The 26,923-nt window shown below is 47.3% G+C and overlaps 1 protein-coding gene across 1 annotated transcript; it reads right to left on the minus strand.

Annotated features, from left to right (window-relative positions):
* Positions 1–45: 45 nt before the first annotated feature.
* On the minus strand, positions 46–26,793 carry KPNA7 (karyopherin subunit alpha 7). The gene is made up of 11 exons (XM_052636131.1): positions 26,739–26,793; positions 22,458–22,546; positions 20,398–20,523; positions 16,872–16,954; positions 16,182–16,450; positions 14,721–14,803; positions 12,934–13,197; positions 10,637–10,870; positions 8,672–8,854; positions 4,746–4,892; positions 46–159 (listed from the first exon to the last, which is right to left on the minus strand). The coding sequence occupies exons 2-11, from the start codon at positions 22,521–22,523 to the stop codon at positions 46–48; spliced, it is 1,569 nt and encodes a 522-aa protein (XP_052492091.1). The 5' UTR covers positions 22,524–22,546; positions 26,739–26,793.
* Between the last annotated feature and the right edge of the window lie 130 nt (positions 26,794–26,923).

Below are 26,923 nucleotides of genomic sequence, written 5' to 3' on the forward strand. Positions count from 1 at the left end.
CCTGTGGAACACCAAGGGGAAGGGGTTTTCTTAAAGAAGTGAGTCTTAGGGTCTGGGTCCTGGTTTAGGAGTTGTGCAGCAGTGGTATGTGTTTGTTAAGTCCTTTAAGAATTTGTGATCTTGGTCCCGGGCCGGTAAGGCTGTGACAGTTTCTTCTTCCTTTGGGGAAGAAGAGACACTGTTATACCTTCAGGCTCTCAGCACATTATCCCTGCATGATGGACTCCTTCACATCTTCTGTGGATTTGAATTTGCTCTGAGTCAGCCTTGAGGCTCTCCCAGAGGAGAGATCAAAGGAGAGAAGCCTTGAACTATTTCTCCAGATGGACCTTAAATGCAGTTTGTGTGTCTACATGCCATAAAATGTACCATCTTACACCACGAAGCAGACAATTCAGTGGCTTAGAAATTCACACCCACAGTAGACAAATCACATTGCTTTGAACCACCATCATCTGTCTCTGAGTGTTATCATTTCCAATCAAAACTCTACCCTTTAAACAAGGCAGCATTCCCTCCCCGCCCCCAGCCTCTGGCAACCACTGTTTGACTTTCTCTCTGTGAATTTGACAACTGTGTGTCCCTCCTGTAGGGGGAATCATATAGTATTTGCCCTTCTGTGTCTGGCTTGTTTACAAAAGCAATTTGCTATATAGAACATTAACCTTATAGTGAGTAAGCATACAATAGGTATAGATAGCTATTACTTCAAGATCAGAAGTCTTTAACTGGGAGCCCTTATAGGGCTCCTCAAGAACTATCTCCCTTTTAAAGGATGAGTTTCCTGCTGCGAAGTCGCTTCAGTCGTGTCTGACTCTGTGCGACCCCATAGACAGCAGCCCACCAGGCTCCCCCGTCCCTGGGATTCTCCAGGCAAGAATACTGGAGTGGGTTGCCACTTCCTTCTCCAACGCATGAAAGTGAAAAGTGAAAGTGAAGTTGCTCAGTTGTGTCTGACTCCTAGCGACCCCATGGACTGCAATTGAAAGGTTTTCTTAGGCGCTTTTAACCTGGAAGATGCTAATCACTGTCCCGGGTCATTTCTCCTTTGAGGGCAGCTTCTAGGTCCCAAACTAAAGTCAGCTACCTCTCATTAGGAAGAACCACTAACCTGCTCATATTGATTGTATAGCGCTGGATTTTGCTCATGATTCAAGTTTGACATTTAACGGAGTGTAACCCCTAGCCCCATGTTTACCTGGCCACTTAACTTTGATCTCACCTTCCTCAAACGAAAAACATCTAATGCAAAACTACAGAGCATCAGTGAATCTATGACCAAGGAGGCAACGCTACACACTGGGGATAAGACAGCCTCTTCAATAAATGGGGTTGGGAAAACCGGACAGCTACACACCAAAGAATCAAACTGGACAACTTTTTCACACTATGTACAAAACTAAACTCAAAACGGATTACAGACTTAAAATAGCTGAAACCATAGAATTTCTAGAAGAAAACAGACAGCATGCTGCTTGACATCAATCTCAGTAACATGTTTTTTTGATAGGTCTCCTCAGGCAAGGGAAACAAAAGCAAAAACAATAAAGAAATGGGACTAGAGCAAAAGAAAAAGCTTTCGTGTAGCAAAGGAAACAACCAACCAACAAAATGAAAAGGGCTGCCTACTGGGTGGGAAAAGACATTTGCAAATGCTATATCTGATACAGGGTTAATATCCAACATACACAAAGAACTCAAACAACGCAACATTAAAACTTGAATACGAGTGGGTCAAAGACTTGAATAGACTTGTCTTCCCAGACGAGACATACAGATGGACAATAGGCACGTGAAAAGATGCTCAACATCTAATCATCGAGGAAATGCAAGTCAAAACCACAGTGAGATATCACCTTATATCTGTCACAGTGACTTATCAAAAACACAAACAAAAAGTGTTGGCGAGGATCTGGAGAAAAGGGAACCCTTGTGCAATATTTGTGGGAATATAAATTGGTGCAGCCACTGTGGAAAACAGTATGGCGGTTCCTCAAAAAAAAAAAAAAATCAAAAGTAGAACTACCATATGATACAGCAATTGCACTCCTGGATATATAGCCAAAGGAAATGAGGGACTGATGCTGAAGCTGAAGCTCCAACACTTGGGCCACCTGATGCGTAGAGCCAACTCACTGGAAAAGACCCTGACGCCGGAAAGACTGGGGATAGGAGGAGATGGGGGTGACAGAGGATGAGATGGTTGGATAACATCACCGACTCACTGGTCAGGAATTTGAGCAAACTCTGAGAGATAGTGGAGGACAGAGGAGACTGGCACGCTGCAGTCCATGGGGTCACAAAGGGTCAGACACGACTCAGTGACTGAACAACAGTCTGAAAGACCCATGCACCCTGAGTTCACTGCAGCAGTATTTATAGTAGCCAAGACATGGGCGCAGCCTAAATGCCCATCGACAGAGGAATGGATGCAGAACATTACTCAGCCATAAAAAGCACCTGATCTCGTCATCTGTGGCAACATGGAGGGGCCTAGAGGGTACTGTGCTAACTGAAGTCAGACAAACACAAATACCCTACGGCTTCACTTATACATGGGATCTGCAGAACAGAAACACACACAACAGAAACAGTCACAGGCAGAGGGAACAAACACGCGACTGCCTGAGGGGGATGAAAGAAATAGGTGACGGAGATTAAGAGGCACAAACTATAAATGAGCCATGGGTATGAAATATACAGTGTGGGGAATACAGTCAATGACTTTGTGATATATCTCTCTAAGGCAACAGATGGGAATTAGACTTTTTCTGATTTCTATACATTTAAAAATGTATGGGAATATCAAATCACTATATCATGTAGCAGGTACTAACACAGTATTGTAGGTTAGTTATCCTTCAAAAACACTCATAGAAAAAGAGATCAGATTCAGATCGGAGGTGGGAGTGAGGGGGGAGGGGAATTGGATGCAGGTAGTCTTAAGGCATAAACTTCCCATTATAAGATAAATAAGTATAATGAGTATAATACATATAGATAAGGATAATTAACATGAGTAATGTAACTAACACTGCTGTATGTTATATATGACAGTTGTTAAGAGAGTAAATCCTAAGAGTTCTCACCATAAGGAAAAAAATGTTTTTTCTTCTATTTCATATCTGTAAGATTATGGATGTTCACTAAACTAATTGTGCTAATCATTTCAGGATGTATACACTTCAAATCATTATGCTGGACACCTTAAACGTACGCAGTTCTCTGTGTCAATCACATCTCAATAAAACTGGGAGAAAAAAGCAATGGGATACTACTTCATACACATTAAAATGCCTATGATAAAACAAAAGTACAAAGAAAATAGTTTCACACAAAAAAAGTAAAAGCAAAAAGAAGAAATGTAAAAACCACAGGAAACATGTATTGAATGAGGATGTTAAAAAACAATGGGGAAGTGTGTGTGTTGATGTAAAATGGTACATCCACTATGGATAACAACATGGTGGTTCCGCAAAAATAAAAAATAAAAAAACCAAAATTACCATATGATTCAACAATCCCACTTCTGGCGCAAAGAAATAAAAGGAGGAATTCCAACACATCTGTACTCCCATATTCATAGCAACATTATTTACAACAGACGAAAGGATAACCCAAGTGTCCATCCATGGATGGCTAGATAAAATGCAGTGTATCCATACGATGGCCTATTTTTTAGGCTTAGAGGAGGAAACTGATACATTCTACAACATGGATGAACTTTGAGGGCATTATGCTAAGTGAAACAAATCGGTCAGAAAAGGACAAATACTGTGCAATTCCGCTTACGAGGTGCTTAGTACTTAAATTCAGAGGTGGAATATGAGATGGTGGTTTCCAGAGCCTGGTGGGGGCAGGGGGTAATAACTGTTTAATGGGGACAGAGTTTCAGTTTGGAAAAGTTCTGGAGATGGTTGGTGATGGTGGCCGTACGACAATGTGAAATGTACTTAATGCCAGTGCACCAGACACTTAAAAATGATTGAAACAGTCAATTTATGTTACATGTGTTTTACTACAATAAAAAGTCTTTAAAGGTATCGAATGCTATCTGATCAGGATTCCCTGCTCCTACAGGAAACTTAGGAGCCTTTATCATAGAGTTCATTCCCAAACACCCTATTCTGGAAAGAGACAATTTGTTGTTGCTGTTGTTCAACTGCTAAGTCGTGTCTGACTCTCTTGCAACCCCATGGACTGTAGCCCACCAAGCTCCCCGGTCCATGGAGTTTTCCAGGCAAGATTACTAGACAGGGCTGCCATTTCCTCCTCCAGGGGATTCTCCTGACCCAGGGAATGAACCCACACCTCCTGTACTGGCAGGTGCCTTCTTTACCACTGAGCCATCAGGGAAGCCCAGAAAGAGACAAAATACAATTAAAGAGCAAAACGGTTGTTCAAAAGCTGGCCTCCCTTCGTTGTTTGAATTTCTCAGTACAAAGTCACTTTAACATCATACTCCTTTCCTTTCCCTCCCCCAGAGAGGCAAGTAGGGAAAAATAACAAAAAAACAAGAGTGAGATTCTACGCCAGAGGAGGTAGGACAAGCATCTGTGAGATTAAAGGGGTCTGGAAGCTTCCTAGGACCAAGAAGCTGCCACTCAAAGGTGGCCCCCATAACACGGAAGGGAAGAAACTCAGGGCCGAGTCATGGGAGGAGCCTGCCTGTCCATCACCAGCTTCCTAGGAACAGCCCAGGTACCGGCCAGGTGATCACCTGCACAGGAGGTCTGGGCACTTACCTCGGAGAAGTGTCTCTCGATAATGTTCAGCGCAGTCAGGGCGACCTGATGGTTCTCGTGAAGCTGCAGAGCCTCGATTCTATCAAGCCCACCGAGTCCTTCTATCAGCAGACACATGTTTTCCTTCTGAGAAATCTTCTCCGCTGCCTGCAGGCCATATAAGAGCGAGACTCTGGACCGAAGCCCTTAGGACGTGGGGCTTTACCTCAGTGGAATCAGACCAAAGCCGCCCAGTGGGCTGCTGCAGTGTTGTTTTCCCAGACTGAATTAAAATTGCATTGTCTTCCTCTCACTAGGGGGCAACTGTCATGTATCTATTGAGGTTTGTCTTCATTGCACAAAATGCAGTATTTTTTTTTTCGGACTATGCCACCATCCATACACACATGGCTAAACACTATTTTGTAGGTATCCCCTTTCTAACTGGGCTTCTCTGGTGGCTCAGATGTAAAGAATCCACCTGCAATGCAGGATACCTGGGTTTGATCCCGTTGGGAAGATCCCCTGGAGGAGGGCATGGCAACTCACTCCAGTATCGTTGCCTGGAGAATCCCCATGGACAGAGGAGCCTGGCGGGTTACAGTCCATGGGGTCGCAAAGAGTCGGACACAACCGAGCGACTAAGCACACCCCTTCTAAGTAATGGAGGTTGTTTTCAAAACAGAGAAAAGAACGTTCAAGTGATGCTACATAAACACAGATGTTCTGGCCCTGTGCTCCCTGGAAAGCCTTGAGAGGTCAGGCAGGAGACCTCGGTAACAGAAGCCACACATGGCAGCTAGTGAGGTCCCTGGAAACACGTCATGGGACTGGATTGAATCCAGAGGTGATCACTGGATTTCTCATCCATGGGCATTCACTCACTCAACATTCGTATGTACACTATGGGCAAGGGCCACGAAACTATCAATAAAGGTGGGACGTAGAGAAAGCCTTTTCACAACTCACACTATCAGGGGAGACAAGAATTGTTATAGAACAGAAAGTTAATATTCTGGGATAGACCATGATGGGAAAGAACATAAAAAAGGGTGTATATATGGGTATAACTGAATCATTTTGCTATACAGCAGAAATGAACACGATGTCAATCAGCTATACTTCAATAAAAATAAAAAATAAAAACAGACAGGACAAATAGAGTAAGTGGTCAGAGGTTTTAAGTTATAGAAGATGCGCACAAAAGGCTTGGGAAGTACCCAGTTTTTAATGAACAGCACAGTACCAGGGTCTATCACAGAATAATGGCATCCCCTAGAGAAGGAAGGGCAAGGACAAAGCTCTGAGGGAAGGAGTGTTGGGTATCGAGAGGAAATCACACACTAGAGTGTACGCTCAGTTGTGTCTGATTCTTTGCAACCCCAGGGACTGTAGCGCCTGCTAGGCTCCTCTGTCCATAGAATTTTCCAGGCAAGGATACTGGAGTGGGGTGCCATTTCCTTCTCCAGGGGATCTTCCCAACCCAGGGATCAAGCCCACATCTCTTCAAGGAAAGGAGTAGTTCACCTAAGTATCTTTGAGGGAAGCACAGAGAGAGAAAGAAACAACTTCGTCATCGTGTAGGACTCTGCTGGCTATTGTGTGAGCAGTAATAAACACACACACACAAAACTTCCTGTGGATCAAATGAAATATTGGTTAGGCCATAATTTATCTGATGAGAGCCTGCACTTTTGTCTAAGTCTTGATACCTTCTAGTCCTCTCTGTACATCCAGAGTGAGCTCTTGACTTTGAGTGAAAGAAACAGAGGCAGGAACCAATGTCCTAGGTTAGTCTCTAAGAAAACTGGGAAGGGGGCGATGACCCAGAGCAGGAGGAGCCCTGGAGAATTCTGGACTTGGACAGAACAGCAGATGGCCTCCAAGTTACTTCAAAGAACCTCAACCATACTCTGCTGCCCACCTGAAGCTTCTTCTATCTTATCCCGATCTTTCTTACTGTCCACGGGCCCCCACTGGATACAGGGGCTTCACTGGTCCTCCAGAGGGGATGTGCCCAGACTCTTCCCAAGAAAAAGATCCCAAGTGTTTAATTCAAATGAATGAGATAACAAATTTCTACAGCCCCAAGTGTGCTCTCACACATTATGCCCAACTTTGCCTTGTTGTTACTGTTTTCCAGTCATTAAATCCTGTCCAACTCTCTGCGACCCTATGGGCTGCAGCACACCAGCCTCCCCCGTCGTTCACTGTTTCTCAGAGTTTGGAGGGATTCATGTCCACTGAGTCGGGGATGCTATCTAACCATTTAATCCTCAGCCGTCCCCTTCTCCTTTTGCCTTCCATCTTTCCCAGCACCAGGGTCTTTTTCCAGTGAGTCAGCTTTGCTACTTTGCCTACTGGCTGCCAAGTCTCTACTCTATATCTGTGATTTGCTCAAAGTTTTAGTGTCTAATTGGGCTGTTTCCAATCTGTTTTTGACTGGGGTCAGTTCTTTCTGGGACAGTTGCATGAAAAGAGTGCTTTAAGTGAGCTTTTTAAAGGAGTCCTCTGGTGTTACTTTGAACCTTTTCAAATGGCTTAGTCACACAAAAAAGACCTTCACCAAATGAATAAAGCCAGACTCTAAGATGGCCTGAGATGATCCCTGCCTCCAAGATATTCATTCCCTTGTGTAGCCCCTCCCATGCTGAAATGGAGTCATCTGTGTAACCAATAGGATGTTGTTGAAATGACCTCCTTCCTAAGTCATATGAGACATTGGGCCTTCCACCTTGCTGGAAGATGGAAGATAGCTTGCTGCAGGGGAAGCCAGCAGCCACAGTGTAAGGGCACTCAAGCAGTCCCAGGCAACCCATGTGGTAAGAAGAACTTTCTAGGCAGGTAAGTGAGTCTTTGTGGAAGCTGATTCTTCAGCCTCCATCAAGCCTTCAGATGAGACTGCACCCCCGTTTCCATCTTGAACGTCTAAGACCCTGAGCTAGAACCATCTGCCTCAGATCTAAGCTGTCTCAGATCCCTAAACCCAGAAACTGTGTGAGACAATGTTTGTTTTAAGCCACCAGAGGGGTAATTTGTTGTTCAGTATACACCTGACACAGATAGTATGTAAATATTGGCTTAACTCACCTTTATTTCAGAAATAAGACTTCTCTAGAATTATCTCAAGGCTTTGTAGTCCATTTTCCCAGCCATGCAGCTAAATGGAAAGGAACTCTAGTACGGTCCCTCAAGGTCTATCCTTGCTAACGTCCTGCTGCTTTCTCCAAGTATATTGTTTCATCTTCTAGAAGAACCAGCCATCTGACTCACTGACTATTTCTTCCTTGCTTCAAACCTTTGGTTAGTTTCTCTGTCTCACTCAGATTAAGCCCACCTTCTCTCACAGACCGTCCATGCTCTGGCCCCTGGATATCACGAGCCTGTCTCCCAGGACCTTCCACCCTTTGCTTCTCTCTGGCCACACCCCCATCCTTGCTTTTTAAGGTCTCCTTCACTTAGAGACCACTTTCCCAGGTGCCCACAAGACTCACTCACTTCTTTCAGGCCTTTACTCAAACCTTCTTCCTCAGTGAAGTTTCTCCAAACTATTGCATCTAAGAGGTCACCATGCCCTCCCCACTCTGAGCCATCAGTAACTACCCCCCATCAGATATATTCTACCGGCAACTCCCTACTCGATGCATCTGCTTCTTACCCCCCTAATATATAAACCCTAAGGGACAAGGACTTTGCTTTGTCGTTTCCTGAGCATCTAAAACAATGCAGGCCACCCAGACACTTCTGTGGGAAAAGAAAGATGGTGGACCTTCATTGAAAGGCCTCTTGTCTTGCTATCCATTGGATGTGTGGACAGAGGGCGGTGGGGGGTGGGTGGGGGTGGAAGTGGAGAGGAAAAGAGAATCCTAGTTAGGTTTTTAGAACCAAATGAAATGTCTTAATGCAGAGACTGTTATTTAGAAACCAACCTGCTCAGAACAGCTCACCTGGAGGATGAAAAAGAGAATGTCGAGTATGATGATAACCATTTTGTTGTCTGGGATGGTGAGGAGATTTATGAGTGGCTCCAAGACTCCAGCCTGGACAAGCTGCATCAACTGGTCCACGGAGCCCCCGGTTGTGAAGTTAGCCACCGTCCAGACAGCCTCTTTCTGGACTTTAAACTCTCCCTGCACAAAGAGAACATTTCCATTCTTTACAGATTCTGAAGAATTTAAATACAGGGATATAGACGTGGTTCAATTCCTAGGGACACTGGGCTACCTATTCCCAGGACTCTCTGTGCAATTTACACTGAGTCCCTTGATAACTGGCCTCTAGTTTTTTAACAGAAGACACCATCTTTGAGAAGCCAAGAAGGAAGGAAGGCAGATTCATGTAGGGTCTTCGAGGGAGGTTCTACATTCAGACAGCCTCATTTCCCTGCGTTAGGTTATAGGAAAAAGAGAATCAACATCAACCAATACAGGTGAACAGTACCGATTAGGAACAACACCCGGGGTTTTAAGATTATAGTGACTCATGTCTACATTTCTAGTCTTTCTGCCCCAGTAAAACTTTGCACGAGAAGCTCCAGAGCTGAGCACACCACCCAGTGAGGACACAGGAAAGCCACTGAAATCGCACTCAATGCATCCATCCCTGTCATTTACAAAAAGCACTTGGGGGTTTCCCTGCTGGCTCAGTGGCAAAGAGTCTGCCTGCCAAACCAGGGGACACAGGTTTGAGCCCTGGTCCAGGAGGAGTCTACGTGTCAAGGAGCACTAAACCTGAGCACCACAGCTACTGAGCCCGTGAGCCGCAACTGCCGAATTCCACGCACCCGAGAGCCTGTGCTCCGCAATAACCACAAAATGAGACCACCACAGTGAGAGGCCCTCGCGCTGCAGCTGAAGAGGCCCGCGCGCCACAACTAGAGACGAGCCCATGCAGCCAAACAAACAGAGCAAAAAACAAAAAGAAGCAGTTGGCTCAGAGATGGAATTCATTTCTCAGGCATCCTTCTATCCACTTACACGAGTTAGTCCCACTTTACGGCTGGGGGAAACTGTGACCTCAGTTTAAACCAAAGCAAAAAAAAAAAAAAAAAAAAACAAACACTAAAATAACATGGCTGCAAGCAAGTTATAGTTCAAAAGGCACGGTTTGAAAAAAGATCACTCCTTGATTTCCAACTAGATGCTTCTGATTAGAATAGGTACAGACTCTGGGTAGGACACAGGATAGGAAGCATCTGACAGCCTGGAAGATGCCATGGTTTGGGTAGCACTCCTGGCTTAGCTTTCCATACCTAATCCACACCTGGGGACCCACCAGTCAGCCTGAGATTAACCTCCCTCCCCAACCCGAAGTCACCACTCCTGACCTGTTTCCCAAGTTGATGGTTTAAACATAGCTCATCCACTAAAAGGTGACAAAAAGAAATGCTGATGGTAGCAGTTGTCTTGGGGAAAGGAAGTGGCAATCGGGAGGAAGAAGGAAGCTTTAGTATATTTCTCCTGGTATGTCTAGATTTACACTTTCACCAATGGGATTTTTATACTGAAAAGGCGCGCCCTTTCTTCAGTGTATAACATCACTATAACCCAATATGTTTTTCCTCTTAAAACAAAATGAAACCAAATCTCCTCCCATTTTTGCCAAGGAAAGTAGGTGGCACACTTTTTTAACCCTAGAGATTAGCCAGTATTTACCGGCTCAGTATTTTTCTGGATATTTGAGCTGTAGGATCACCTCTTCATTGACTTGTTCAGTCTTCTAAATTTTTGATGGGCTGTCCAAAGTGGCATGCCCCCCTTGTTTTCTCAGGGAGAGTTAGGAAACTGTTTTGTAGATTTGTCACGATCTCAATTAATTTTGCTTCTCAGTCTACATCTGAACACCTAAAGGAGTTGAACACGTAGCCCAATGCAAAGTAGCCTTTTGTCAGGGATGCCGCGTGGGCCACTCACGTTTTTTAGCACGGCCACCAAAGGAGGCAGGGCGCCACAGGCGATTAGCTGCTGGATGTGTTGGCGGGGCCCAGCAGCCACGTTGCTCAGGGCCCAGGCTGCCTCCTTCTGGATGGAGGAGCGGGGATGCGTCAGGAGCTGGGGCAGCACGCCCAAGATGCCCGCGTCCAGGGCCAGCTGGGTCTGGTGGTCCGTTCCTGTGACAATGTTGCCCACGGTGCGGAGAGAGGGGGTCTGGGGGACCAAGGTGAGAAGTGTAACCAATATTGCAAGTTTGTCATCGTGGAAGATAACCATCGCACCCAACTCCATGCCCTCCCAAACGTTTGTCGTACTGTTCAGATGGTTTTCCGGAAGCCTGTCAATACTGATTATACCCGTGATCCTCATCGACTCAGCGCGTCCATGGCTGTTTACGTAGTTTAAAGGTGCTCGTTAGCCTCCCAGTAGTTTCAGCTCAAGTGGGTCAGAGGTCAAGTGATACATTTCCCAAACAGTGCTGTCCTTTTCACGTCCTTATGTTGGGAAAGTTGCTAAACTGATGGTCATCTTTATAATGTAATAGTCTCTACTGGATTTGTATCGGGCATAAATATCAAACTTCCTTTGCATATTTAATTAGAGCTAATGAAGTCCCAGTGGCATTTTGGGGATGTATTCATGAAGGTCCTCTCAGTATCTTCGAAGGTCCCTAGGATGGGTCTCGGAGAAGGCAATGGCAACTCACTCCAGTACTCTTGCCTGGGAAATCCCACGGACGGAGGAGCCTGGTAGGCTGCAGTCCATGGGGTCGTGAAGAGTTGGACAGGACTAAGCGCCTTCACTTTCACTTTTCACGTTCATGCACTGGAGAAGGAAATGGCAACCCACTCCAGTATGCTTGCCTGGAGAATCCCAGGGACGGGAGCCTGGTGGGCCGCCGTCTATGGGGTCGCACAGAGTCGGACACGACTGACGTGACTTAGCACGACGGGTCTGTGTTTGGACTCGAGACAACCTTCCTAGGAGGGTCATGGGTGCGTGTGTGCACACTCAGTAGCTCAGTCGTGTTCAACTCTTTGTGGCCCCCTTGGACTGTAGCCCACCAGGCTCCTCTGTCCATGGGATTCTCCAGGTAAGAATACTGGAGTGGGCTGCCATTTCCTCCTCCAGGGGATCTTCCCAACCCAGGGATCAAACCCGAGTCTCCTGTGGCTCCTGCATTGGCAGGTGGATTCTTTACCACTGAGCCACCTAGGGAGTCCAGGAGGGTCGACTGTGGGCTTATTCTGGTTTCTCTGTACCATGGTGACAGCCCATCAACAGTTCTAGAATCTTCCTAACCTATCACACTAGGTATCTGCCATTCCAGTGAGAGGCGTAAGTAGTGCCATAGGCCACACACAGCCTTGCCAGTCTGCTGCATTTGGGCCCCAAGCCCCCATGATAAACAACTTCTAGAAGACGTCTTCACACCTTCATGCCCTCAACACTTTCCCCAAACTAGCCTTGACTTCTGAGCAATGATATGCTCATCTCTGAATGGATGATCGCGAAGACCACATAATACACAATATTATAGAAATCAGAAGGGGTATCTGTGCTTCAAACTCATGTCCAGGGAAGCATTTTATGCAAGTGATGTATGTCACAGAGTCATGTGTTTGATGTTGGCTTTACTTACTTTCCACCTATACCTAACTTGGCTAAGGGAACCAACTGGGGAGAGGATAAGGGGGAACTTTTATACTTGAGTAAGAAAATCAAATGTTACGAGCTTTACAGTAAAATGTGCACACACATACCCCAACTTATTAACATCTACTTGCAGAGACCAGGAGAAGGAAAGCTCATAAAAGACTAGTTCACTAGGGACTTTCCTCGCAGTCCAGGGGGTGTGGGTTCGATCCCTTGCAGCCAAAGATCCCAAACATAAAACCGAATATTGTAACCAACTCAGTAAAGACTTTAACAATGGACCACACACAAAAAAAATTCTCAAAACAGAATACTTCACTAGGTGGAGGGATTATAGGCGATTTTCATTGGCGTTTCTCTCTCTTTTCTAGTTATCAGATTAAGAGAAAGTAAGTCATTGGAAACCCCCATGATTTTGGATCAAAGTTGATTCAGATCTTTAGTTACAGAGTAGCAGAGACCAGGGAAACACAGAGGACCAGCTTTGTTCCAGGTAAAGGATGAATACCAACAGGGAAAGACTGGGGGGTGAGGAAGAAGAGAACCTGCTCAAGTGATGATGACCCGTGAACTCTAACCTGAAGGCCCCTACGGAGACCAATGGGATCCAGAACACTTACCAAGATGTTGAGTTCTGAGCTGCACATAAGCTCAACCAGCCTGGGCAGGACCCCGGTGTCCACCACCTGGCCAATGCGCACATCGCATCCATCAGTGAGGTAGGACAGGGCCCAGCAGGTGTCCGAGAGGACCTCTCTGTCTGGGTGCCCCAGGAGGTAGAAGAGGACGGGCAGCATCTGCTTCACCGCGTGGTCGGAGGGGTACGGGTTCTTGTTCCGGCACAGGTTGGACAGGGTCCAGGCGATGTTGCGCAGGAATGGGACCTGTAACGAGGAGACTGCCGCTAGCACTGGGTAGGAAGGAGGAAACATGCCCACGGCAACGTGTCCCGGCCATCCTCGATCAATAGTATTGACCGTAGGAACCAAAGCATTTGAGCTTCAAACAGGAATTTGTTCTAGGCAATAAGCCCTGGAGGGGTGCAGAGAAGGAGCTTTGTTTTTATGTTGTGGTTTGTTTTTTTAAACTAGAGAGCAGCCCCTACTCGCTGCAAGTAGAGAAAGCCCTCGCAAAGCAACGAACACCCAGCACAGCCAAGAATAAAAAATTCATTCATTCATAAAAAAGCAAGCAGCTGGCCAGTTTAGACTTGGCTGAACTCTGCTCTGGCTGACCCTGCTCAGCTGGCTGACACATATGTACGCGTCATCTAGACGGATAAGCGCAGCTACCTTCCCAATGTTGCTGCAACAGTGCCTTTCACTGGCTTCAACTTAATATGTACAACTAAGGCCCCGATTCCTTCTCCCCTTTACCCTCCCCACATCTCTAAAAGGAGGGTCCTCTAAACAACCTAACCTGAAACCTGGGGGCAATCCTCACTTCTTCCTACCTCCCCTTCTGTGCCCATCACAGCAGCAAGCCAGGTCCATGTGTCTCTCCATCTCCCTCAGCTCTAATCCTATGACGGCAGCCAGGGGGTCTTTCCAGAAGGTCAGGTCGTTTCCCTTCCTGCCGTGACATCCTCCAGAGGCTTCCTTTTGCCCCCGGACTGACGTCTAAGTCCCTCGCCCCTCCTGCCATCCTTCCTGCACTGTTCTCTGCTTGCAAGCTCCCTTCGTCATGCCCGCCTTTTTCCAGCTCAGCTTGTCAGGTTCTCTCTCACCTGAAGGGCAGGGCATGTAGCTCCTTATTTTTCAAATAGACTTATCTGTCTCTCTCTATTTGGCCATGCCAGGTTGAAGTTGCTGCAGGTGAGATCTTTATTGCAGCATGTGGGCTCCAGTTCCCCAAACAGGGATCAAACCCAGCTACCCTGCATTGGGGACGATGAGTCTCAGCCACTGGACTGCCACGGAAGTCCCCCCCTTGACATTCAGAAGCAGCCTTCTCATTTTTGTTTAAGGCACATCTAGAACCCGAATTTCATTCCTAAGCCAGGTAGTCCTCTACTGTTGCCACGGCAACCCACGTGGACTCTAAGCTTCAAGCCTAGACCCTCTTTTATCAGCCAGGAGCAGTACGGTGAGCCACTAATTCTTTCTGTGCCCCTTGAATAGAGAGCTCAGTCATCTACTTTTGCAGAACTGAAAGTTTGGAAAAACTTCCAGTGGATCTCTTCCAACCTCCACCCCTACTCCAAAGAAAGATCAGCACTACCTTGAGGACAAATGTGAATCAGCCTCTCCCCAAAGTGATACCCAGCCCAAGGCCTTGTTCATCATCGCCGTTGCAAGGGGCCGGGCCCACCACATGGCCTAGCGTTGGTTTGGAAGCACATTCCCCATTTCCCAACTTTGGGAACTTGTATACCGAGCTAGTGAACTTCATCAAAAAGACACTCAACTGGTATGTTTGACGAAACCAGGGTCAGCAGATGCGGAATGGCATCACTTGCGATAACATTGTCTCTGAATTCTGGTCCATCACCTACAAATAGATAAGAACACAACACTCTAAGAGGGAACAGAGAGAGTCCTGGGGTGGATGACAAATTCTTCAAAAGGCTCTGCAAAGGGTGAGAAGCCAAAACTCATTCCTGGGTTGGGCAAGCAGATAGTATAACCATGAACTAGACCCCTGGGTCTCCAACACGTTGGTCGAGTAGATGGTCTGATGTGGAAAACATTTACCACACAGCAGGGATTGCTAGAAGCATGGTCTCTGGGAGACGATGGTCTCATCAAGGAGCCAGCCAACCGGACCCGGGGAAGTGCGCTCTAAATGTTGGCAGCATTTCATGCATGGTTCTTGGGAGACAAAGGCCACTAGAGACCAAACTGTCTTCCCAGAAGGCTTTGGCAACTCCCAAATGCAACTCAAAACAAAGTCTGGGAGACAGATAGATGCTAGCCAACAGCTATCTGCTACTTGGGGTAGAAGATCAACTTTAGACCCTAGACACCTCAGCCCTTCAACCACCAGGCAAGGCATAAGCTACACTACACTACATCACCCGATTTTGCCTGGTCCTTACTGCCCCAAGCAAAATGAGAGATGAAATCTCTGTAATAGATGCTTTACTTCTGTGAGCGTTTTAAAAGCAGACTTATTTTATATTCTGTTTGCTAATCCCATCACGCAAAGTCCTTGGAGGTCTAATCACACAGTTTCTGCTGATGCGGTCGTGGAGGACTGTTGACTCTCTGAACTCGAAATTGCTAATATTTGGTTGATCTTAATTTGTCAAAACCCTGAGGGGCCCAGTTGAGTTTTTCCCCCCAAGAGATATCACATTTATATTCAGCCTGGGATCCTGGATTTTCCACCCCAGCAGCCCTCATCCCCAGCTTGTGCTTTCTCGGGCCACGCAGGGAGTACAGCATCCGGTCCTAAATCCATGAGGCCGATCTTAGGATCGTGTTTTCAGAGGGAGCATTTTCCCCTACACTGAGCAAACATTTGTGTGTGTGTGTTCCCTGGGCAACTTTCACTGAAGGTAGAATTCTTTTACGGTCCTGGGTGATGTAAGGGTCTGTCAGAATATCCCCAGCTTCCATGAGCACTGTCAACAGAGATTTGTCTTTTGTTCCTGAAGCCACTAAGCCCTGAGGCTGGAAGATCCCAGTCTTGGCAGAGGTCCCGAAGCAGCCTGGAGCTTCAGAACACAGCACGTCACCTAGTTTCAGCTTCAGTTTTTGGCCTCTGAACTTGACTGAGTTTCGGCAAAGCCCGTTCTACTCTAGCCAGCGTTGCGAGGTGTTTGTATATTCGGGTGTCTGATCTACAGCATTCCCCAAAGAACTCCCCTGGCATGCCACATGCCCGGCCCACTGTTTTCCTAGCTCCCCGGTGGGGAGAGCCTCACCTGCTATGTTCCCGAGGGCCCACACGGCCTGTTCACACACAGTCATGTGAGGGGAAGACAGGAGCTCAACCAGGGGCTGGATGGCACCCCCGTCCACGACGGCGCGAGTCAGCTCCGAGGCCCCTGAAGCAATGTTGGTCAGAGCCCAGGCTGCCTCGAACTGCAAGCGGGGGTGAAAGGACGACTTCAGGAGCTCCACCAGCCTGGGGATGAGTCCCGCGTCCACAATCAGCTTCAGAGGAGGGTTCTTCTCCCGGGACAGCATTTTCCTTTGCAGTGTGAGAGCAAAGAAAGACAAGAACATATCCTGTGAGTCAGGAAGGGAGAAGCCCCTTTATGGATGTTCTCGGCATTCCTAACTATCCAATGAGACAAACAGCTGGGCCAGAGCTCCTTCGGATCCTCACGCTCAGCCTGTGGCACTTTGCGGGGATGAAGCAGCGTTTTTAGTTATTATCTATGAGCCGCCATTTCTGCAGAGGCCAATTTAAATGAAACCATTCATCTCTGACAACACTTGCATATCTTAAGCTGTTCTCAAGGACAGTGTAGAGGAGCAATTTCATCTCACTTTTGGATGGACTCGCTTTTTCCTACATCATGTGGGTGTTTCGCCACTGTCAAGAGACCAAAGAGGCCAGTGGCATCCGGCTAGGAACCCATCAATGATTCAAGTCTGTTTGGTGATACCTGGCTGCTTGGGTGGCCTGGAAACATAGTTCTGGATCTGAGGCATTGACACCACTGATTATTTCTTGCATGGTGAGGCTGACCTGTATAAGGAGACACAGATTCAAATCAGAGTCTCTGCCAGAAGGAACCATGAAGGTCATCTAGTCTCGCCATCTACCTGATTAGAAGAAGCTGGCGTGAGCAGTACATCTCAAGCTGCATGCTGGTCTGCATTAGAAGAGGGAAGAACTCCTGGTGGTCTCACAGGTCTCACGGATTCGTGGGACACTTCCCATGCTCTGGGGGAGAGGTGATTCCTAATATCACTTGGGTCCCCAGAGCCTTTTACTCCCATACAAGCTAGTGGGAAGCTAGTGGGACCTCCCTGGTGGTCCAGTGGTTAAGAAGCCACTTGCCAGGACAGGAGACATGGATTTAATCCCTGGTATGAGAAGATCTTGGCTTCCCTGGTGGCTGACAGTAAAGAATCTGCCTGCAATGCAGGAGACCTGGGTTCGATTCCTGGGCTGGGAAGAACCCTTGGAGAAGGCAATGGCAACCCACTCCAGTATTCTTGCTAGGAGAATTCTATGGACAGAGGGGCCTGGCAAGCTACAGTCTATAGGGTCACAAAGAGTAGGGGATGACTGAGAAAACTAACAGTTGGCACTTTTTTCTTTTTTCCACTTTGAGGAAGATCCCACATGCCCCGGGGCAGCTAAGCCTGTGCACCGCAACTGCTGAGCCTGGCACGTGCTCCACCGGGAGAAGCCCGAGCACCGCAGGAGAGCAGCCCCCTCTTGGCACAGCTAGGGGAAGCCCCTGCAGCGCACTGAAGCCCCGGTGCAGCGAAAAGGAGGACGTGCCAGGGATGTCAGCAAAAACGGCAGAATCAGGACCTCAAAATGCTCTTCCACAAAAGCAACAAGAAACCTGAAATATAGAATCAACTTTTTTCTACAACTCTGGAAACTGACCAAAAGTTTGCAGCAATTTATTTTATTCAAGCTCAAATGGGTTTACTCAAGAAAACTGTCTAACTCCCAGGAAGAACAGCGAGGACTGCAGCATTTTGCCTTGCTTTATCCCCACCCCTCCTCCCCCAGCTCCGTGGGCGCTTTAAAAACCAATAGCCCAGCAGGCACTGGAGGCAGAACAGGTTGGTTCTCCCTTAAAACCTCATTCCCAGAGAGTTATTATTTGATCCTTCTGGTGGTTTCCTGGGAGATCCCATTTGTAAGATTCTATTTTATTGGGCTCAGACCTCACATAAAGAAAAAAGTCTTTTTCCTGGAGGTTATTTGTTAAAAACAATTCAAGGAAGTGGTACAAATTCGCAGTTGCTTGGGGTGAGAGGGGGTTAGATAATAGCTGGGGGCAAATAACAGACTAATTACACATTTGGGCGGGGGGGTGCTGTGCTGCTTGACATGTGGGATCTTAGTTTCCTGACCAGCAATCAAACTGGTACCCTCTGCAGTGGAAGTACAGAGTCCTAACCACTGGACCACCAGGAAATTCCGAGACAGACATAAGATTCAGAGGCAAAAAAGAGCTGAAAGGAAAGGAACCGAAAACAAAATTCCATGCAGATAGCAACCAAATGGAGCTGGAGTGGGTACACTAATATGAGGCAAAACAACCTTTAAGACAAAAGTTGTTATTAAGGACAAAGAAGGACATCTTACAATAATAACAGTCAATTCATGCATTAACAGATAGAATAGTTATAAACACATGTTCACCTAACAACAGAGCCCCAAACTATGCTCAGCAAAAGCTGGCGTAACTGAAGGGAGAGAGAGAGAATTCAGCAATACCACAGCTGGAGACTTCGAACCCTGCACTCAGTGGGTGGAACAACCGGATACCCTATCAACAAGTAACAGAAGACTTAAACATCCCTACAAAGCAACCAGACCCGACAGACAGCTACACCAATAAACAGAATATACATTTTCTTCAAGGGCACATGGAATATTCTCCATGATAGACCATATATTAGGCCATAAAACATGTCTCAGTGAAGTTGAAAAGACTGCAATCATGCCAAGTATATTCTTTAGCCACAGTGCAAAATCAGGTAATAGAAAATGTGGGGACTTCCAGGGTGTAGTGGTTAACAAGCCAACTGCCAAGGCAGGGGACATGGGTTCCAACCCTGGTCTGGGGATATCCCACGTGCCATGGAGCAGCTAAGCCTGCGCACCAGAACTCCTGAAGCCTGCAGGCCTCGAGCCTCGGCTCTGCAGCAAGAGAAACCACCTCCGAGAGAAATCAGAGCACCACGACGAAGAGGAGCCCCGACTTGCCACGACTAGAGAAAGTGAGCCCAGCAACAGAGACCAAGTGCAGCCAAAAATAAATTAATTAATTAATTTTTAAAAAGGCATTAACTCTTTAAGAAAAAGAGAAGAAAATCTGGGAAATATAGATTTGTGAAAATTAAACAACACACTCCTAAATAACTGATGGAAAACCACAGGGAAATTAGAATAGTTTGAGGTGAATGAAACAAACATACAATAAACCCAAGCTGATGAGATGCAAGTAAAGCAGAGCTTAAAGGGAAATATGTAGCCATAAATGCATGTATTATATTGAAAAAGTAGAAAACTCTCAAACCCATGACCTATCTTCACACTTTAATATATGAGAAATAAAAGATTAAAAAACCCCAAAATAATCAGAAAAAAATGAAAATATTTAAAAAATAGAGTGGAAATAAATGAAACAGGATGAGAGAATAGAAAGAAATGAAACAAAAAGTTGGCTCAAGAGAGCAATATCGATGACAAATATTTAGCTAGACAGACCAAGAGAAAAATAGGTAAGACTCAAGTTACTAAACCCAGGAATAAAATTAGGGACATAACTACCGAATTTACAGAATTAAAATTATAGACTCAATAAACAGAGTACACCAACAAATTAAATGATCTAGATGAAAGGGACAAATTCCAAGAAATCCAAATCACCAAAGGTGACTGAGAAAATCTGAAGAGACCTATAACAAGAAATTGAGGTACTAATATTTTAGAATTCCACAAAGAGAAGCCCAGACACAGAAAGTTTCACTGGTGAACTTTCACAAACATTTAAAGAAGAAACTACCATATGGGCCTGGAAGTCATCCCAGGATCTGCTTTGAGGGAGGCTGAGATGGATGGAGAATGGAAGAGAGACGACAGCATTCAAGTCCGAGGTAAGACTTGACAAGTTGAGTAACTAGATGCCTCTGCTGAGAGAGAGCCTTCGTGAGCCCGCATTTCCTGTTTCTGGCTGAATGGAAGCAAGTGAATTTTCACTGAGAAGCAGCACCTTCTCTATCTCCTGTTAGATCCCAGACTTCTGGCCACAAAGATAACGACACTTAGCTTTCTGACAACATCAGTTTAGTTCTAATGACCATCTCTCTACTCCTTTCCTTAAAGGGCCTCAGTTAGAACTTGCAAGTTCTCAATCAAACATTTTAAGGGCAGAGAAACTTACTAAGGACATACTCTTCCACCCAACTGCTCTAAATGCCCTGTTCCCGACGTACCCCTTTGGTCTGCTGATCAGAAGGGTCAAGTGAGACATCGGTGATGTTTCTCCTCTTCAAGGCCTGCTCATCCTTCTTGGCTTTCCGGAGCTCCAGGCTGACTGCTATCCTCTGCTGCCGCCTCGCCTAATGAGGAAAAGAAAGAACGGGAGCCCTCAGAGCCGGGGGCAGGGAGCAGGCTGCCACCACAAGTAGTCTTCAGAACACACTTCAAAGCATCTGATTTCACATTTCAGCAACAGGCTGAAGAGTTCAGATCACACAGCCGGTCAACAGTCAGCTCGGTTCACCTCCTTGGCTTCCTCCTACACCACCTCTAGAGAGTCAGTCTTCCTCCCAAAGTGAAGGAAGTTTATGTCTGCCCATTGTCAGGTACAGAGACAAACTGGAAATCCCATTGCCCTAAATCTGAGTTCATCTTCATTAGTGCTAATTAGTTCCAGAAAAGCAGGTTTGGGCCTGCCCGCTGCGGGCACCCAGGTGGGACAGGGGCCTGAAGCGAGCACCTAGACCCCAGATGGCCTCGACCATTTCCACTGCTGGGTATCAGCCTATATTTCATTCAAGCCTTGCTCTAATCCCAAGAGTTTTACTTGGACACTAGAGGAAGAAGATGGAAATTCTAAAAAGCAAACCAAAAAACAAATTCTTTTCTTCTTTTAGCGGGCAAAACTAGGACTTCACAGTATTGAGGATCCTGGGGAAATGATCTAATCTTTATGGATAGGTGAGTTTGGGGTTGAAGACTTTAAAATATTGATTATAAGGAAGTCAGTGTGTATGAGATACTTGCGGTTCTTTAAAGAAGCTATTTAATCCTTTCTTGAAAATAGGGTTGGGGGAATTCCCTGGTGATCCAGGGGTTAGGGCTCAGCAATTTTACTTCTGGGCCCCTGGTTCAGTCCCTGGTCTGGGAGCTAGGTCCCACAAGCCACATGGTGCAGCCAAAAGAAAAAGAAAGAAACTGGGGTCACTGTGGTGTTCTCTGGAAGGGCAGGGGCACACTGGGGGCCTGAGGGGCCAGTTGCTGCGCTGCCCCATCACGAAGTGGCCCTTCCCCAAGGAGGGCGCTGTGCCCTCGGCTTCTCCCTTCTCATCTCCTGACCTCTTCCCCTGCTGTCCACATAGAGAGGCCCATCCCTATGTTCTAACTGGCTTCCTTTAATCTGCGGTGGTCTTGGAAGACAGACAAGCCACACTTGTCAGAAGGGAGTAAGTAAAAAGAAACTGGCTCGGGATAGTGTCCTAACTGGGCACCGACCTTGTGCTTTCCTTATCCTCAGCTGCCTTTCAGATTCCCAAGTCATAGCCAGCTTGATATGTCAGCTCATCAAGATACACAGACATAGGACATAGAGCTGGACAGGAAACGTGAAGACCAAAGAAGCTGAATGAGGGTCAGATTCACACACAGCACCGACTCCCTGGCCCAGGCCTCATGCTGAGCCCAGTAGAGAAAGCAGTCTGGACCTTTCACTCCTGAGTCCTATTTCTTTACAAGGCATGTTTGTCGGTACTTGCATTTCCAACATCTCAGCTCCTTGGTGAGCCCCCTTGACAGGCAGAGCTGCAGGTAAGCATCTATATGCCAGGCACTTCATACTCTACCCAGACCCTTGGAGGTAGGTTATCAGCCCTGTTTTATACATGAAGAAACTGATGGTCTGAAGTGTAATAGTTTCAAGACCACATGGAGACCCTAATTTGAGTCTACAGTTGTCCAACAAAGTCCATGAGGCTTGATCCTCCCCACCTTCAATATTTTATTATGAAATTTTCAAACATACGGAAAAGTTAAAAGGATTATTTGATGAACATCCATGCACTTACCCCCAAAGAACACTCTGCAATACTTGCTTGGTTACCCTATCTTCTCCCACCCTTCACTCTATTCTTAATGCATTTCAACCGTATGCCTTTTCTTTTTGTGTGTGCAGTATGTGGGATCTTAGTTCCCCAACCAGGGATCAAATTTGCGATCCCTACAGTGGAAGCATGGGGTCTTAACCACCGGACCAGCGCACTCACCCTGACAGAGTAAGGCTTTCCTTCATACTCACAGATGCATCCTTGCCCCGATACTTAAATTTTCTCAGCCTCTCTTCCGGAGCATCCAAAGTTGGCATGTTGACTGGAAGAAGTAAAGCACCTGTAGGTAGGACAGTTTCAAAGAGATTTTCAGGGCCCAGTACGTGGTTACTATGTTAAAGCCATCTAGACTCTAAGCCCTTAAAGGCCCCCCAGTGCAACAGGGAGCAGACTCAGGAAGTCAGCATCCACAGGCACCACACACCAGCTGAGTAGGCGATGAGCATCACGGGAGTTCAGAGGGGACCAGCCCAGGGTTGCAGGGGTAAGGGAAACGTATTGCTTCTGGGGACAGTTTGGCTTGAAGTTTATTTTGACGGCTAGGGTAGGCTGGAAGGAAAGCACAGACCCCTTCCACGTGGCTGGGTCCAAGGACTTCTGTACAGAGTATATGTACAGGACACGGAGGAGCCCGAGCAGGCTATGATATGGATACGGTCTTCTTCCACACGGGCACGTTAGTTTAGGACTTTATTAAGCATGCCCCACTCCTAATTCTTTGGAAGGCTTCCTCCAGCGGGTCCAGCCCATGGTCATCTCTCACCCACACCCTGGCAACTGCCTCCGCTCTTCTCCCTGCTTCTACTACTGCTGTGTTCCACTCTGTTCGCGACACAAAGGCATGCCATCATTGAGAAAGAAACCGACCGTGTAATTTCCCTCACTTTTTCCCCCTCACCCTCTACTGGATGCCCACTGATCTTAGAAGAAAACTCAGATTCACCAAGATGCCCACCCTACACAAGCTGGCCTCAGCCTCCTCGTCCCAACAACTCTTTCCTATTTAAGAAGCTAAGTATCTTCTCAATCAGTCTGTTTTATTTGCTCCACAGCTTTTACCATCGCCCAGTATTTTCTCGTTTGTGCATCTTCCCCGCCAAACTCCCAAGGACAATGGGACCATGAGTGTCTTAGGTACAATTCCTCAGGCCCTTCACAATGCGTGGCATGCAGTAATATCTGCTGGATGAGAGCAGTGAGCAATAAGCTCACAAAAGGAGACAGCGCTTCATTAGAGGAGGTTATTCAAATTGGGCCAAGACTGGACTTTCTACAGGGCAGTATGGAATGAACTCTTACAAGTGTGCAGTGAATATCTGTCTAATTATACAGGATGGGCTGGACTACATTATACAGAGAGAAAACTGGATGAAGGTAACCAACAGACTCTTCTTGAGAAGAGAACAGCTGGGAATAATTTTGGTGGGAATGACTAATTTAGACATATCAACTTGGATGGGATGGTGTAGACACCTTGGAGAATTCTGTAAGTAAGGAGAGAGCCAAGGAGAGAGAAGAGGAATTCTGAGTGAGAACTGAGCAAGAATTGAGTCTTGGTGACACTGGTATTACAATCCAAGAGAACGAGGGCTGTTCTGCATGGCAGTAAAGGAAGAACTGAACTGTGGTGTTGGAGAAGACTCTTGAGAGTCTCTTGGACAGCAAGGAGATCGAACCAGTCCATCCTAAAGGAAATCAACCCTGAATATTCACTGGAAAGACTGATGCTGAAAATGAAGCTGAAATACTTTGGCTACCTGATGCAAAGAGCCAACCCATTAGAAAAGACCTGAATGCGGGGAAAGATTGAAGGCAAAAGGAGAAGGGGACGACAGAGGATGAGATGGTTAGATAGCATCACTGACTCAATGAACATGAATTTGAGCAACTCCAGGAGATAGTGAAGAACAAGGAAGCCTGTTGTGCTGCAGTCCATGGGGTTGCGAGGAATCAGGCACAACCTAGCGACTGAACGCACACATGTGTATAACTGAAGCACTTTGCTGTACACCTGAAACTAACACAACATTGTGAATCAACTGTACGACAATTTTAAAAAATTTAACGAAGTAACATTAACAGCAAGGGAGAGAGAGCCCTGTTTTGCAAGTGGGGAAATCATCTCAGGCACCATTTGCCAAAGTGCCCGCAGCCGTTAAGCCCCAGAGCCAGGAAATCAGCCTAGGTCTGACTGCCATGCCATGGTTTGGTTCACTGAGCTTTGCAGCCAATAATCTGTAACAAAACCAGATTAGGAAACACCAAGTCTCCGCCGTGTCTGGCACCTAACACATGGGGGAGATGTTGGATCATAGGGGCACGCACATTTTAGGCAATGGGAATAGCAGAGGCCGCTTCTGAAACGCTCTGTGTTGCCGCCTCATTGCTGCATCTCACTGTTAGCAGCCCCACCAGCTCAGTTCGTGAGGCTGTCTGAATGCGCACAGGAGGCTGGTTTGGTACACGGGGATGAAATGCTTTTCCTTCTGGGGAGACCCAAGGCAAGGCCTCATTCTAGGACTGTTGCCATGGGAACCACGCATGCTTCTGCCGCGTCCCAGAAGGTATGGCCGTAAGGTAATTGGGAAGTAGTGGGTTTAAGATGGTCACCGCTTTCCTTCACATCAACTGTCAACGGGGATTCCCGGGCAGCCCAGTGGTTAGGACTCTGCAATTTCACTGCTGTGGTTCAATCCCTGGTGGAGGAACTAGGATCCTGAAAGATGTGTGGTGCAGCCAAAAAAGGAAGAAAGAAAACAAAAATCGAGTGGAAGGCCAATATCAGATGGCATAAGGAGATAAAGCTCGACTTCAGATCAGAGTCCTTCCCTCTTCCCAAAGCAGTTTGAAAGTCACAGATGTGGCCACGCCACTTCATCTGGGGACGTTCTGCAAAGCCAGCTGCAGAGCCAGTCCTTGTGGCTTTCACGAGCTTCCCTCCTCACAGCTCAAACGTGCTTCCTTCCCCTCCCATGGCTATCTGTAGCACCAGGAGCGCTGGCTATCCCATAATCCTTCACCAGGAGGAGGAGAACACCAAGCTGGAGGCTTTGAATCAAGAGGCCGAAGTCAAAGTCAGTACCTTTCTTCACCCAGTCTCCAAGTTTGAGATCCAGAGAAAGCCCAGCTGGTTACTTAGGCAAACATCACCCATTTGGGGGGGCTGATAAGCTGATACCCCTCCCCTCAACCTTAGGCCAGTGCTGCTGCTTCCCACACAGTATGAGACCCCTTCCTTGGAAGGGAGAAGCCCACCTAAGGGACCCTCCCGGGCCATGTTTAATTAATGGCACTGAGTTACTTTCTCTGGCTGGGGCGTTATAGGCCATTTGGTTTTTTCTATCCTTTCCTAGATAGATTTAGTCAAGCTTTGCCGCTGAGCATCTTTCGTGAACCCAGAACCGTTTTAAATTAAGATATGTCTCATCACCCCCGGCTTGGCTTCTGCAAGCACAATTTTTCTGATTCTAAATTAACGCATGTTCACAGCTTCAGAGAATGAAATACTCCGGAAGCATAAAGAGCATTAACTCCCAATAACCCCACTCCTCCCCCAAGTTAACCTTTAAAACCCCACACCACCACCTTCCACGCACCCTAGCCGCTCTGCACGAGCCCCAAGGTGCTGACTACAGGAGGGGAGCCGATTACAGACACAGTTAGCGACACGTTCATTTCTCCACTTCGTCTGTACCGGGGACATCTTTTGATGTGTTCACATCGACATCAATAACAGCTGCTTCTTCAAACAAAGTGGGATTTAAGTGAAAACCATCCATTGGGTTGGAGTGAGGGAGGTTTATTCTCCAGGAAGGACTGAGCCAACCTTGGCTCCAAGGTCAGCAAATAGGCACTGCTGGGGGCTGGAGTGGGGCCCCCGGGGGAGGGAGGGTCTCCAGTTCCAGGGACCACCCCCCTCTGCATTCACTCCAGGCTGGAGGCAGGGAGTCATAGAGCCAGGCTTCCCTCCAGGGCCCACCCTGACCAAGATGGAAGGCACGTGTCACAGCAAGGAGGAGGCAAGCGACCAGGCCTCTTCCCATGACCTACCTCCAAGGCTGCAGAAGGCTTTGTTCCGCAGGTGAAAACTTCCCAGGGGTATTTCCGGCAGGGGAATACCAGAATACAGGTCTACAGGCTACCGTGTGGTTGATGCAGCCCCAGGCACCCTGCCACCCCACACCCCCCACCCCCCCGAGCTCTGCAGGGTGAGCAGCCCCCACCAGTCACTACCGCCTCCCACCCCTTCTGAAAACAAGCCAAAAGCCACTGGGCACAGCATCTGCCAACCAAGGCTGAAGTTCGACAGGGAAAGGCCCTGCCTGGGCCTCCTAGGAGCCACCCCTCGGGGTAAACCACCGGCTTGGCAGAGGGCAAAACCGCAGCAACCTCTCCAGGGACCCCAAAACTGCCTCTAGGGTCGCGGTGCCCTCACTCACAGAGACAAGCCTCCAGCCACCCCCATCACTCACCTGGTATGGAGCCGCAGTCTCCAGCCTGCTGGTCGGCCTTAAATGCCCTCAGCGGGTGGCACGTGTTTGGGAGGCGTTTGGTCCCGCCCCACGGCTGGTTCCTGACCAATGTCGACGGCTCTTGGAATCACGTGGTGCACTTTGCACTGCCCACTCACCAAGCCCCGCCCCAGATGCTGATTGAC

This window comes from Budorcas taxicolor, chromosome 2 (assembly GCF_023091745.1).
Source record: "Budorcas taxicolor isolate Tak-1 chromosome 2, Takin1.1, whole genome shotgun sequence".
NCBI classification, from domain to species: domain Eukaryota; kingdom Metazoa; phylum Chordata; class Mammalia; order Artiodactyla; family Bovidae; genus Budorcas; species Budorcas taxicolor.

Excerpts from the sequence above, each read along its gene's own strand:
- KPNA7 (XM_052636131.1), bottom strand. The coding sequence starts at position 22,523 with ATGCCAACTTTGGATGCTCCGGAAGAGAGGCTGAGAAAATTTAAGTAT. Across the intron at positions 20,524-22,457 it reads ATCGGGGCAAGGATGCATCT|GCGAGGCGGCAGCAGAGGAT; the intron begins GTGAGTATGAAG and ends TTTCCTCATTAG. Across the intron at positions 4,893-8,671 it reads TTCTCTTTTTCATCCTCCAG|GCAGCGGAGAAGATTTCTCA; the intron begins GTGAGCTGTTCT and ends TATGGCCTGCAG.